This window comes from Ambystoma mexicanum, chromosome 7q (assembly GCF_040938575.1).
Source record: "Ambystoma mexicanum isolate Mex_15411 chromosome 7q, UKY_AmexF1_1, whole genome shotgun sequence".
NCBI classification, from domain to species: domain Eukaryota; kingdom Metazoa; phylum Chordata; class Amphibia; order Caudata; family Ambystomatidae; genus Ambystoma; species Ambystoma mexicanum.
Window position 1 is genome coordinate 138,637,687 of NC_090941.1, and position 15,500 is coordinate 138,653,186.

The window sequence follows — 15,500 nt, forward strand, 5'->3', positions numbered from 1 at the left end:
GCTCTTGCAGGGAGACTGTCTTGCTGGAGGGAGGTGTTACCATACATTACAAAGGATCAAATGAGGGCAATGTCTTTCAGTCTCTTGCCTTGTAGGCTGACAGGGCCAAGCTGTCTGACTAGAAAACACATAACACTTCCACAGCTGAGCTGGGCACACAATTCCTCACTAACCTTCCTTCCATGATGTAATTTATGTTTATTTCTTTAAAGTAGCAAACAAGCCAATTTTAGGGGATTGTTCATATTTTGGTCTCTGTAATGCGACACCTTTATAAAGATTGTTAGACAGTTGAAACACATTTCACCTGCTACACAGAAGCTTGTCTTCAGTAAACTATTATACAGTACAGATTGAGTAATACGCATTTGGAAACATACTGTGAGATGACATTAAGATCATACATTCTTAAACAATGGAAACTAGACTGCTTGTTCTATTTTAAAGGTGCACTTACTGTTTGCAAGCAGGAGAGAACCAAAGGCAGTGATCACAACAAAAATGGCACAGATGGCATCCAAGCGCACAGCAAGCCACCGAGTGGTGGTTAAAAATAGGAACCATGCCTCTGTGGAAAGAGAGACGAGTAGATATCAGACAAAGTAATTGTTAACAGGAAAACCTCTTAAACCTCAGAAGTGGCCATCTTTTAAATCTCATCCGAAGGCCTGGGCGAATAGAGAAGTTGGAAGATTTAGAGTCAAGACTCTCTTTAATGACACTTTTCTACTAAGAACACTAATGTGTTGGTTTATTACTAATGACCTGGAAAACTAGTGCATCAGGTTAATAAAAACAGTAGGGTGCTACGCCTCTACACAGGTACTAAACCCTTCATCTAATCTGCGGTGCATCAAAATGCAACTGAAATAAATGCTGCTCGACAGTACCTGATGCAAATCCATGCATCCTCATCTGGATTTTTGCATTTGCGAAGGTAGGATGCATTGGCTAGAACCTGGGTTGTAGAGTTGGGCCTTCTTTTGAAAGTCACTCTATCCATTCCTTGCTGGAGACAAGTATCCAAGTGGGCAACAAATACAGGCCTACGCTTAAAGTAGGACATGGTCAGTGTCCTGAAGAAAATGCCACTGAATTACTGCTAGACTTAAAAAAGACAGCCTTCGAGCATAAAAGTAGGGTATCTGTAAAGGTGACCCGTGTATAACATTTTGTTTAATCACATTTACAAGAACAACTGAGAAAGTTCATGTTATATACATCGGACACATGACAACATGTAACTAATGTATACATCAGAAGCACATTGGACATTAAACGGGGTACTAAAGAGCCAAACAAGGAGTGGTTATGTGTGCTGTTGCATGTGTCGGGGAAACTGTGGTCAAATGTCCTTAACCAATTTATGATAATTACTATGACTTTCTGGTAGTTCCTGTGGCTCATGTGCAACACTGTTAACCCTATTTTGTATACTTAGAAACAGAAGGAGTCTCGTCAGACACAGTTTGATTGTACAATATGCACAAGAATGTTGGTTGTTTTATACAGACCATCTGTTTATTCCATATTGGTATCCTCTGTAGCCAACAAGTGTTTCGACCCTAGGGGTCCTCTTCAAGGCTATTGCTGTAGAAGCATGACATTGGTGTACATTATTCAGTTCACAAACAATGGAGTATCAACATATATGAACAATCAAACCGTTTTTTTCATTTTTTAAAATATTTGTATTGCATTTTTATACCACAACAAACAATAACAAACTCAATGTTATACAGTGTATTTTCAACGTATCCGTTATTCAACTTTAATAACTCTATCACCCCCCCGCTCAACTCCACCTGCGCATAACATGTCATAATATACGTTCTTAATCATTCTGCGTCTGTTCCGCCTTGTACGGCCTGTGTGGCCTCCTCTTCCTCGTTGCATGCAAACAGAGTTACCGTCAACGCTATCCATCGCTGAATATCCATTCCCAGCTCGATTTTCTGCTCACTCAGTGCCCTTTCCCATGCTCCAGTTTCTGTGGCGACCCACTTTCTCAACTCCCTCCACCAAGCAGTTACGCTTGGCTCTTTAGCGTCCTCCCACTTCATGGCTATGCTATGTTTAGCTAGTATGTACATCAAGTCTTTAATTTTATTTAGCGGTTTGTCTTTCACATTTCTCTTGTACCTGCCTAGCATGCAGGCCTCTGGGGTCTGGATATCCAGATCTATGCCAACCTGGTGTGCTTTGCGTACTACCTCTTTCCAAAACCCCTGCACCGGACATCCCCAAAACATGTGTACCAACCCAACATTTACCATCTTGCATCTAGGGCATTCTGGTCTCTTTGCACCCTTAAAGGCTGCAGTAGTGGCAGGTGTGAGGTATACTCTTTGTGTAACATATAATTGTATTAGGTGTTGTCTAGCCAAATATATGAACAATAAAACAGTTATGTATAAAATACAATTATTAAACACCAGTTATCAATATATGTGGCGTATTAAGAAAAGAAAAAACAGAAGAAACAGTAGGGGAAAGGGGAAAAGGAGAAAATGTTTTCTATTAGTACATGTCATTACAAAATGTCTTAGATATTATCTTTTACTCATCTAGAAAGTTTGAATCTCACCACTTGCGTGTTCCTGTTGGTTCTATTAACTTGTCCCTTAAACACTGAATAGTCTTGTCACTTCAAGGTCCAGTGTGGTTTCACACTATGAATAAGGAAATTGATCCATTTGTTTAATTCTGACATTACTACTCTTACGCTGTGATGCATTTATAAGCATTTTGTTGATTTTGGTTAGGTTAACGTTTTCAAAGTAGTTGACCGTGCATCCTGTTTCTAGTTGCTTGTACACGTCTATTAGGCATGTGTCATTTGGAGAGGCCCATTTTTAGGGATCCTTATTTTCCAGACTGTTATGCAGTGGGAACAATAATAGTTTTTTTAATATGTCACTATAGGCTACATAATTTGCTTCAATAAGATATCTATACCATCCATGGAGTAACTCGCCTAAAATATATAATTGTGATGGTAATCCATTTGCGCTGTGTTCAGCTTGCATTAGCGTTCCGCGTGTCAGGATCATGTCTGCCATTTTGTGTGTCTATTTATGTTGATGATGATGTCACACGCATATGCGAGACGTCACATGTTACGCTAGATCACATGCTAGGCACACCTTTTCGTAATCATGGTTGTTTATTTCTAGATGTAAATTGTTGTTGTTCCTAATATGTGCCTGTAGTACAGATACTGATACAGATATTACTTCACACCACATACATATGTACAACGTTATACATTACATTGGTACAAATAGTCTGCATATTGCTAATGTGTGGTGGTTGACAGCCAGAACTCTGTTCTTATGATGCTTATTCACTGCACATAATATTAATGTTCATGCATGCATCATGTCCTATGCACCATACCATAGATAAATCAGTATGGAATATCAGTAGATTTTGAGCATTTGTGTTAGGTTAACGTGTTACTAACCATTATTGGTATCCATTACTGGGTGGTTGTGCATGTCATGCTTTAGTGTAAAACTTATACAAACAGAATCAGTGTAGTTATTACATCTTAATTTGGTTATGTCAAATTTGGCCTATGTTCCTATGCTGGCACAAGACAATGTGTTAGTGTAAGGAAGGCGTGGTATCAACAGTAAGACAGCCTCAAGGCACTACAATTCAAGGGTGTTTATTGAACTTCAATAAGGGTTTGAAAAATGACCATCTACTCCTAAATCTACAGATGGAAGCAAGCTACAACCATCAAATAATAATAACGCAGTTCTAGTGGTGTCTTGTCAAAATAAAAATGGCCTATACTAATAAACCTATTGCCAATCCTTACCTCTAAATACAAATAGTGTGGGTAATGTGTTACTAAAAAGATAGAAGTGTTCACAAAATGATATGCCAGGAGGTTCAGGCCGTTGGCCTCCCTTCTCCATGTTTTCAGCAAGGGACAAAGTGGTACACTCGAGCTTAGCACAGTCTCTGGCTTCTCTAGCACAATGATACAGTTAATTCTTTAGCTTCAGGGCCTTCTGTGTTCAAATCTCTTTGCCCTTCAAAATCTCTTCTTTCAGAGGACCTGATGTGACAAACAATTTGTTCTTTTCCTCTTTTAGAATTCACAAGTACTCAATTTCTCAGGCGATTCACTATTCACCTCGGAACCCCCTCAGCCGGACTCAGATCCTCTCAACACAATGTTTGTAGGTCATTCATACATCCGATTTCTCTGGTGGTTCACGGTTCACATGGGCTCAGATCCTCTTTTAACACACTGTTCAATTAGTTTCTCTCCGCCGGGCTCAGACCAACTTCATTGCCATCAACTTTCTTTAAGTTATTAACATTGAAGACTTTCGACTGTGCACAGGATTTTACGTGACCCGTTGCAGGACCACTTTGAGTCACAATTCTTTGTCACTCTTTCACTTTTGCCACCTTTGAGTTGGATACCATACAGAGATTTTAGAATGAGTACCCACGCGGTGCTGCACCACTCTGTCAAAGGTATTGTATCTTGGCTTCAATGTTCAATCACTCATTTGGACATTTTACTTGTGTTGATTATCACATATGCTTCATACACTGTTCGCTTCAGCATTCACTATACAATGTTGCTGCTTGCAACCTTAGCTTCAACACAGACCGGTCTGGTATCAGTCTCCTCAACCCACTGGTTGTGCTGACTTCGCTGGCGCTGCTTTGTTGTAGGAGCCAAGGACACTACCACAGCGGTAAGTGATTCTCCCTGTCTTGACTATCAGCGCGGGAGAGCCCTGTGTACCTCTGACACACAATGCAGGATTCTTGAGCCTTGTTTCATGGTTTTATGTTTTCCACTCTCTACGATTCCTGAAAGTAACGGTTACTCGTCGATGAGGTCAAGGGCACTTCCCTCCTTGCGATCCCCTTCAGCGTTACCGTCTTTAGCCTTGTATTAAAAGGCCATTTTGGAACTTCGGCTTCCTTGTGTGTTTTGCCTTGCTCAGAGTGAACTCTCGTGCTCCGCCTTTTATCCGTGTTGGGAAGTGTAGAGGAAGTCAGGGGTGTGTGTGTAATGGTCAGTAATTGCCGGACACTGCCTGACCATTGTATTGGGACATGTCAGGTATACGGTTTGGGTGTTAGTACGTTTTCTCTTATAGCGGGCTGTCCGTGAGAAAGTGTTTGTGTTGGAAAAGGAGTTTGGGGGGCGTGGAGTTCTTAAGTATCCTACTTGGCAGGATGGGTTAAAGGTGTTACAGGGAAGGGGATGCCGTGTCTCACCATGCGGTGTCCCACTTCCACTCCCCGAAGACCACTTACCCAGGTGATCCTCCCACACTGGTCCACCCCCAGGAACTGGATCCAAAAGCGATGGCTATGTCCATGGATGTTGACAGATCCACAGGGACTAGCAGGTGGGACACCTTCAGGTTTCCCACATTAGACATTTTACACAGAGCAAAACAAGAATACGCTTTGCGGGACTACACAGCGAATTGCTGGGTGCCAGAGACAGAGTGATCAAATTGAGATGAATGGAAGCGAAAAGGAAACACAGACTAAGCTCCACGATAATTGGACTAATCTGTGATCATGAAATGCATGTGATTCTATAGGTTTTTATAACAAATTCAAAATGTGTATGATGGGCAAAACACTAGACCGAAGATCGAGTCTAGGTAGTAGATATCATAATATGTAGGGAGTTGCCTTTACCTATATAGAGGCCCAATTTGACATAACCAACTTAAGATGCAATAACTACACTGATTTTGTGGGAATCATTTCACCCTAGAGCATGACATGGGCAATCACCAAGGATTCGATACATTCATGGTTAATAACGCACAAACCTAATACAAATGCTCAAAATCTAGTGATATTCCATATTGATTTGTCTATGGTATGTGTTAGAACGGATATAATATTGTTTCGTCCTCATTGTATATGCTGGCCTATGCCCAGTCGCTTTGCGAGGAAATCCATATTGCAAGGTTGTGACCTTAAGAGAATCAAGCCTCCATTTTAGGTTAAAGCTGCCATTTTAGTTTATCGTACAAAGTCACCCTGTGGCCTAAAATGGCCGCCTTGTGTTCTCTTGTTCTTGCATTAACCTCTTCAACCTCTGTAGGAGAGTTAATGTCCAACCTGCCTTCAGGCTACATGTTAGGGTCATGTAGACCTTGCCCTTTGTTGACCTCGGGATCAGGGGATTACTTGAATCGGCGATGTTGACCTACAAGTATATAAGAACAATAACGCTATCTAAACACGATATGTGAAACATCTGTATGATCTGTATTAAAGCAATGTGTAAAGAGTGTAAAGTTAAACCTAGAGAATAATAGTGTTTGTTAGCAAATGTAATAAAAAGTAAACCGCATGCACGAGATATGTAAATTAGGAACAAACCTGGCGCGACCCTAGCCCAGTACATGATTAACTTGTAAGGGGCTGGACATCGTTATAACGAAACTGTATAAATACGCAGATGTCCAGCTAGCAAATCCTGTTCACTGCTCACATTGAACCCTGCTGGTGGTCTTTGTGACGTATTGACGGCCAAATAGCTATTTGTGTACTTTGTTTTGTAAACTGTACAGAATTGCAATAAAGATTCTGGGAATCTTTACAAGCCCGTGTCGGTGTATTTCTCTTTGCATGGTGTAAAAGCCTTAATATTTTATTTTCTGATTCCACAGATGGCGCCCGAATAGGGACCATCAAGAGCGACTTTGTCTCGTTGAAGGTTTCCTCGGCTATCGGACCGGGATCGGACGGTGCCAACAGAAACGGCCCCTCTGGATGAGAAGTGAATTCCTCAACAGAACAGCACGATCCGATCCCTGAACGGTGAGCTGTAGCCCGAGACGACGTCTTGACGAGGGTCCATATATCGAGGTGGGTAAATTTGCCGAAATCACCAGACACGTGGGTCCTTAGAATTGTCCTTAGTAACCAAATCGGGCCTCCCAGTCCTTTGGTCAGGCGAATCGTGACCCGATTCTTAATTTAACCCTGACAATTTGAATTTGGCGCATTGTACTCGCGAGCACAATTATTTGACCAGGTAACACCAGAACTTTGATATGCCTGGGAAATTGTCTGCCTGCTTTAAGGCATTATTCCGCAGCGACAGACAATCTTTGGAAGATAGCCGTCCCGCACCACAGGAGGGGTCGCCGGCATGTACTATGTACTGTAAGAAAGGCTCTGGTAGTATAGCATTTAATGACATTTGGCACAGACAGACCAGACATAACTCTAATCTTCGGTGGCCAACCAATGGTAGCTTTGAAATCCCTCGTATAGAATATCTAGAGTCTGTATTGGTACAGAAAAAGGCTAGACCTGCAGCATTTGACACATTAAACAGTTGGAAAACAGAAGCTTTGCAGCAACAAAAGAGTAGAGAGAAACATATGCGTCGACATATGACAAGTGTCGAAAAGGCACGGTTATATGATCAAAATAAACAATTGGAGTCAGTTAGGAACACGGACAGAGCGTTTCAATTAGGCATTCAAAAAATGGACCCTTAAAAAGATTTTCATACGTCAGATGAATTGATTAATAAACTTTTGCATTAACGAAGGCCCGATGCCTCCGCGCCACCCCCGTACGTCCCTCCTCCTGGCGCTTTGCCCCTTCCCGTTGTTATTCCTCCTCCTATAGTTCCTCCGGTCCTCCCTGTTGTTCTTCCTGTTGTTCTTCCAGCCGTCGCTCCTTTGCCTGCCCCCTTACCTCCACCTGTTGATATTCAAATGTGCCTACTCTTCCTCTTCCAAGTGATTCTGCATCGCTTGTAGTAGACCAGGGAGCGGGATCAAGGGTTGTGACTCGTAATACTGTGTCCCCAGATAAAAAGAATGAATTGATTGCTTGGGCTAAACATTGCATGGAGAAGGGGCTGATGTTTTTTCCACACTCGAAAATTTAAAAGGTATTCCTGAGAAAAATGTCTTTATTGAAGGATTAGGGATTCCTTTGAGTATAATGTGGAATCGATTAAACAAGGGATTTGAACGCCTTAGCGTTGTCCAGAGATACTGCGGAGAAAGTATATGAGCATGTCGAGAAGATCTTTGTGTATAGGAAGGAGTTGGAAGGGTTACAGAATGAGGAAGCAGATGGTGATAGTTTAGGTATTATGTTCTTACAGAAACGGTTTTCTCCTCGCCGTGAATTAAAAGGTGAGGAAGCGCGAATTTGTACAAAGGATGCGATAAGATGGATTTCGGATATGTCAATAACTCCAGATGAAGTATATGACACATATAGTCAGTATACGTTAGAAATGCAAAAGAAGGTGATACAGGTTATGGTAGAATACCTGCAGAATGAGTGTGTAAAAAGAAAGATTTGTTGTCCCGCAGAATTGTTGAGTGTTTCTAAGAGAGCCTTTTCGATTGATACTTCTTCGACTGCCTTAGCGCTTGATTTGGATCTGTTGCTTAGTAAGAGTTCGGAGCTACCTACTTCTCAGTTGCCTATGAGAGAGGTCCCTCTGACATTTGTCCCAAAAGTTGAGATTGCGGCAGATGCTGCAGAAGGAATACTTGCGAGGGAAATTCCTGCACATTACGTATCACAGTTTGTTCACGTCCCGTTTTCAAGACAGGAAGTGAACACCATAAAGCAATCTATTCCCGATGTAAGAAAGAATCCGACCGGGTTCTATAAAGAAATAGAGTCGGTCTTACAATCATCGGTATTCACCTTAAGTGATATTGATTTTTTATTTCCCGTACTCCTGCCAGTTGATTTGCGGAAACAGATTAGGACTGTAGATGATGTACCTGGGTTAAGGGATACATGGGATAACATGGTTAGGCTCGACAGAGAAAGACCAGCTGGCGAGCGACCACCTCAAGTGATATTAAATTTGCCTGATAGGATTATTGTAAAATTAAAAACTATAGTTCCTGAAAAAAGAATAATTTGGGACAAGCTTATGGCCTGTGTCCAAGGAAAGTCTGAGGGTGCTACCGATTTCTTCAATCGGTTTGAGCAGGTATTTTCAGATTTCAGTAGACAAGACTTAGGCACAGAGTCAGGGAAAAGGCTGTTTGTCGACAAATTTGTACGTGGATTGCTGCCTGACATCCAGTTACAGATTATGTCTTCCGAAAGCGCTTGGCAGGCGAAGTCTCAATCAGAAGTACTGCACATGGCTCAGTACTATGAAAATCGTGTGAATAATGAAAAGGAAAAACTTGAGAAAAAAAAGGTGACCTGAAAAGCAAAATTCCTATTACAACAGATTGTTAGAAACCCTAGAGGGGGTAATCAACTTAGAGGTCAGTACGTTCCACAGGCTCCCGTAACCATTAACCAGAGTGCCTATTGTCGACAGGAAGGCCACTGGTGCGCACAATGTCCGACCTTGCAGCAAAGGTCATTTGGGAACATGGGTAGACGATCCAGAGGTCGCCCAGGTGCAGGGGGCCCTGGCAGAGGTCGGTTTGCACCAGAATCACAGCAACCTCCTTCACAGGTTAAGCAAGTTTCGAATGTGGATAATAGAAACATTTTTGATCACCCTTCTACCGCGTACCTCTCTGAAGAGCTTCCTTTTGACGATATTCTGTTTCGCTAGGATTGCCCGAAGCAGGATTTGGAACCGACGCCTATTCCCGTTCATCAGAAAGGCCCCTATGTTGAGATGGCAGTGGGAAATAGGAAGCATCTATTTTTAGTAGATACGGGAGCACAGAAATGTTCCATTGGCCATTCGCGGGTTCCAAATATTCCCCTGTCAGGGCAGTCCAACGTTTCCGTAGGGTTTTCAGGCACACCTGTAGTTTGTCCGGTTTCTTTGCCGGTACCGATAACACTGGGTCCCTTCACGGAGCAGTGTATATTTCTACTTACCACAACTGTGGGGAGAATTTGCTGGGGTTAAATTTGTTGAAGGAATTGCATGCAGTAATACATTGTTCTCCGGACGGAGTTCGGTTAACAATTTCACCTCAGCAATCACTCGCCTCTCAGTTTTTGACTCGACCTTTACTGCCAGAATTCAGTAATATTCCGGAATGCTTATGGGCAATTGATGATAATGATATGGGCATTCTTCAAATTGAACCTGTTAGAATTATTCTGAAACATGGAGTTAAATTGCCTCGCATCCCACAATATAAGATCTCAGTTGAAGGCGAACAGGCTTTGAAATGTATAGTCTCTGATTTTGTACATCGTGGAGTAATTGAGGAAATTACGGGTAGCTTGTGTAACAGCCCGATTTTGCCAGTATACAAAAAAGGTGATAATGCGATTCCCTTTCGGTTTATAATTGATTTACGTGCTATTAACAACATTGTGGCTCCTCCATTCCCTATTGTACCTGATGTTACAACGATACTAACCATAATTCCGGCTTCTGACACTCACTTTAGCGTTGTTGTCCTCAAAAACACGTTTTTCAGTATTCCCATACACAAGGATAGCAGGTATTTGTTCGCGTTTACCCTAGGTGGATGCTCGTTCACATTCACTCGTGCACCACAAGGGTACACTGAGAGTCCAAATATTTATAGTAGGGCATTAAAAGAGCAGCTCGATACTCTCGAGTTGCCTACTACTTGCACGTTACTACAGTACGTAGATTATCTCCTCTTGGCTGCTGATTCTGAGAGTGCCTGTAAAGAAGGCACCATGTTGTTGCTTTGTCATCTAGCAAAACATGGCCACAAAGCTTCACTCAAAAAATTCCAATGTTGTTGTCAGGAGGTCGCCTATTTAGGCTATCTCCTGTCAAAGGAGGGAAGACGGTTGACACCTGAACGAATAAAGACCATTTCTGGTATGCCTGTCCCAAATACGCAAAAGGAAGTTAGAGCCTTGATAGGTATGGCTTCTTATTGTAGATCCCAAATTTTTCGTTAACGATTAAACCAATGTTGGCTTTGACAAAGAAGGGCATTTCTTTGCCATTGCCATTGCCATTGCCATGGACCTTGGAACACCAGACAGCATTCGATTTGCTCAAATACGCGCTGTGTACGGCGCCGGTTTTAGGAACTCCGAATTATGATAAGGCCTTTGTATTGTTTGTGCATGAACGTGATGGATGTGCTTTGGCTGTGTTAACGCAGGAACATGGAGGGAAGAATAGGCCGTGCAGCTACTATTCCTACGCCCTTGATCCTGTAGCATGCGCTTTGCCAAGATGTTAGCGCGCTGTTGCTGCTGCGTCTGTAAAACAAAGTGAGGGAATGGTCCTGGGTCATGCGTTAACCCTAATGGTACCTCACTCTGTAGATATTCTATTGAATAGAACTCAAACGCAACACCTCACTTCTGCACGATTGACAAGATATGAACTGATCTTGTTTGCTCCCCACATTCAAATTCAGAGGTGTTGTGTATTAAATCCGGCTGAACTTTTACCTGTCTCACAAAATATTGTTGATGATGACGATACGTCACACAATTGCCTTTATATGACAGAACAAGAGACTAAAGGCAGAATCGATTTGAAAGACACGCCTTTGAATAACCCTCAAGGAGAGCTATTTTGTGATGGCTCTTGTTTTAAATTTCCAGACGGTACATCCACGGCTGCTTATGCTGTCACTACTTTAAGCACTTTAAAAGAATTGTGCATAACTCTACGCAGGCCGCAGAAATTATAGCGTTAACTCGAACTTGTGAGCTTTCTGAAGGGCGTACAGTGAATATATATACTGACAGTCAGTATGCCTTTGGGGTGGCCCACAATTTCGGTAGACTTTGGAAAGAACGAGGTTGCTTGACCTCGCACGGAACGAAAATCCAGCACGGCACTTTAATAGTGCGATTGCTTTCAGTACTTGCACTCCCTGTTCAGCTAGCTATCATAAAATGTTCAGCACATCAAAAAGTTACAGATGATGTAGGAAAAAGGAATGCCTTCGCCGATCAGATAGCTAAACAGACTGCGACTGATTTCAGTTCAGAAATGTACGCTGTAAAAGAAGTTGTAAATGTTTGCACTTTGGGAGAAAGTATCGATGTTGTAAAAGATATTCAAGCAGATGCTACCATAGAGGAAACTAAGAGATGGATCGAGGCTACAGGAAGATTGGATGATGATGGGTGTTGGGTAGACAATGTTGAAGGGAATGGTTACTCCCTGATGCCTATATTACAATGATGGTTATTATGGCTCATGGTCCGACACGTGTGTGCGCGGAAACTAACCAAAATGCTACACAGTGTATGGGCCAATGATAAGATTTTCAAAATTGCGGAGCGTTTTGTCCAGAACTGCATGGTTTGCTTGCAGCACAATGTAGGAAAAGGTACCTCGACTCCTAGAGGATGTTTCGCTCCACCTTCTGTCCCGTTTGAGGTTATTCACTTTGATTTTATTGAAATGGAACGGTGTAACAATCTTAAATATGTATTGGTTGTTATTTGCGCCTTTAGCAATTGGGTTGAGGCCTTCCCCGTCAAAGATGCAACGGCCATAACCACTGCAAAAACTCTGTTGAAAGAGTTTTTTCCTAGGTTCGGGCTGCCGAGAGTCATCTGGTCTGATAATGGGCCACACTTTATTGCCACTGTAAACCTGCAAATTTGCAAAGGATTACAGATTGACAAGCGGTTCCATTCAGCTAGACATGCCCAGAGTGCCGGATTAGTGGAAAGGCACAATGGCATTATAAAGAACAAACTCTCTAAGACGTGTGCTGGCACCAAGCTAAAATGGCCGGACGCCTTACCCATCGTGTTACTATCGATGAGAACGACCCCTCAAACTAAGACTGGGCTCTCTCCCTTTGAGGTGGTAATGGGGAGACCTGCTAATATTTGGGGTATGCCAAAAAGTCGCTCATTACGGGATATAGAAAATGTGCTACTTTCAGACGACTGTAACCAGTTGACTAAAAATCTGTTTTCAATTGATCACCAGGTGCGAGGGGCATTACCTGTACACTACGAGGGCCCCGGTCACAGTCTACGACCGGGGGACTGGATCCTCACGAAGGTTTTTGAGAGGTCATCTTGCCTTGCACCTCAGTGGAGGGGTCCCTGCCAAGTCCTGCTAGTCACACAGACTGCTGTGCGGGTAGTGGGTCGTAAGAACTGGATCCATGCGACGCACACCAAACAGATCCCACAGCCCATGCCATACGATACAGAAGACACAGAATCTCTTCCCACTGCTGTAATTCACGTGCCTGAAACAGCAACAACCAACAAGGGAGAATAGGAGACGCTTCAGAATCCTCAGGGCCGGACAAAATGGCCATCTTAGCTCCGCACTCCCCAACAGTGGAACTTCTGGATCAATCCTTTCTTGATCTCATTTCCGTCCGTTCCTTACTTCCAGGAGGAAGTGACGACACTTTGTTCTCACCAGAAACTGCAAAATATAATTTGCGCCCAAGGAAATAAATGTACAGCATGGTCTGACTGTGCGACTGAAAAAAATCATTCGAGGGCTTGTCTTTTTCGCCCGATTGTACGGAAAGATTCTGTTGGCTAAGGGTTGTGGGAAAGACATTAAGAAGACGCGCGACTGGAGTCGCCAGCAAACGAATAATTGGTGTTTTTTCGGTTGAAGACTACGATGCCTGCACCCGCTACCGCTCGTACTGAACTTTTAGATAAAAATGTGACTAGCAGAGACAATGATCAAGTATGTAACGGGAAACCCAAAGTGTATTGTTGCCTTCTCATACTAATTACTGGATTTGTAATGACTTTTGGGTTTGGGTTATGGTATCTGGAAGAAGCATATCCGTTAGAGGACTTTTACCTATTGAAATGTATCTGTGATTCCCACTCCTTCTGTGCAATTGCATACTTTGTCGCCTAGAGATTCTTTGCATAGACGGAATTATCAGAATAATACCTTTTATTAATAATGAATGCCACTCATGCAATTTTTAATAAGACCAATTGCTGGATCTGTACACATTTACCGCAACATGGGGATAAAGGGCTAGGTTGGTATATTTACCCTTTGCCTCTGACAACTGCCTGTTACGCTTCTCTTAGAGCACTATTTTTTGGTCGATGGAATGACAGCATCTCAGGGAACTTTGATGGTACAAATTTAAATAGTTTTGAAAAGAATGTTTTGATGCCCCTGGGATGCTCGCTTTTTGCAAATAGAAGCAAGCTAGACGTTGCTTCTGTTAGGCTTTCTGATAGATTGTCTCGTCCTTTTCAGTCTTTAATCTCTTTCAAAATGGCTCCTATAGGCAATAAGGATGCCACGCCTCCATTTTATTCTGTTAATCACAGCCCCGATTCAGTATCCTTCTGCATACAGAGGAATGGAACACGGTCAATGGGTAATTTTAGAAAGTGCGCCAACGTTGCGAATTTGACTAGTGAAAACAGACCTCTGTACGTAGGCGAACCTGTCTATTTTGTTTGCGGTAATGTGGCATTTCCGTGGTTGCCCAGGGATTGGCAAGGAACCTGTTATTTAGGGATTCTATTACCTGGGGTATTTATTGCCAGTACTACAGAAATTTCAAAGACTCGTCCACGGCGAGGTGTAAAAGGGGATACTCCGGCGCAAACTTTAGGAGATATTATGAAATCTTTTGTGCCATTTTTTGGGCAAATTACGAATTCAGAAGATATTAGGGGACTAGCGAGAGTATTGGAGAGAACCATCAATCGGACCACTGACATACTCTATAATATGACGTTAGAGCAGAGAGCGATACGATTAGTGGCTCTTCAGAACCGGATGGCGTTAGATGTCATCCTGGCAGAGCAAGGAGGAGTATGTAAATTAGTGGGGTCCGCTTGCTGCGTTTACCTTCCAGACTCCTCTCCAACAATCTTTAGGGCAATCCAAAATCTACATGTTCTTAGTTCAGAAGTACATGTTCCTGAGGGAAATTGGGAACTTGGTACATGGTTTTGGAACCTCCTACGGTCATGGGGATGGAAGTTGTTCTCGGCCCTACTGATTATCTTGGGAAGTTTTCTGTTTCTTTGTTGTTGTATACAGTGTCTACCTGGTATATGCTCAGTATTAGGGGGATGTTGCGCGCAAGCAACAAGTGTATTAGGGAATAAAATATACACCCCAAAGGAGCTCTCCAAAGAGTATGTGTTGAAGGAAACTCTGGTATCAGACCTAATGGCAATAGATATGTCTGACAATGATTTGGGGTGTCTGGACGATGACGCATGGAGTTACTTGCAATCAAATCAGAAATAGTATTAGCACTTGGCATAGGCCAAAAGGAGGGTTTGTCAAACCGTATATTAAATTATGCCTCTTATTACAAACAATTTGTATGTATATTGGCCTACGCCAAGTTGCTTAAAAGTTGTACACGAATAACTCTCTGCGGCAAGGTCTTGACCTTAGAAATTGATGTAAGCCGCCATCTTGAATCAAGCCTCCATTTTAGGTTAGAAACCGCCATTTTGGTGTTTTATACAAAGTCACCCTGTAATCTAAAATGGCCGTCTCGTGTGTCCTTGTTCTTGCCTTAACCTCTCCAACCTCTGTAGGGGAGTTAATGTCCAACCTGCCCTCAGGCTACATGTTAGGGTCATGT

At 42.6% G+C, this 15,500-nt stretch overlaps 1 protein-coding gene across 2 annotated transcripts in view; it reads right to left on the reverse strand.

The window, feature by feature from the left end:
* ABCC4 (ATP binding cassette subfamily C member 4 (PEL blood group)) overlaps positions 1 to 15,500 on the reverse strand; it is a 2,280,107-nt gene that overhangs the window by 440,036 nt on the left and 1,824,571 nt on the right. For both annotated transcript variants that reach the window (XM_069639145.1, XM_069639144.1), the window contains exon 23: positions 458 to 568. In XM_069639145.1, the coding sequence (XP_069495246.1) occupies positions 458 to 568 (111 nt within the window). The remainder of the gene's footprint in view (positions 1 to 457; positions 569 to 15,500) is intronic.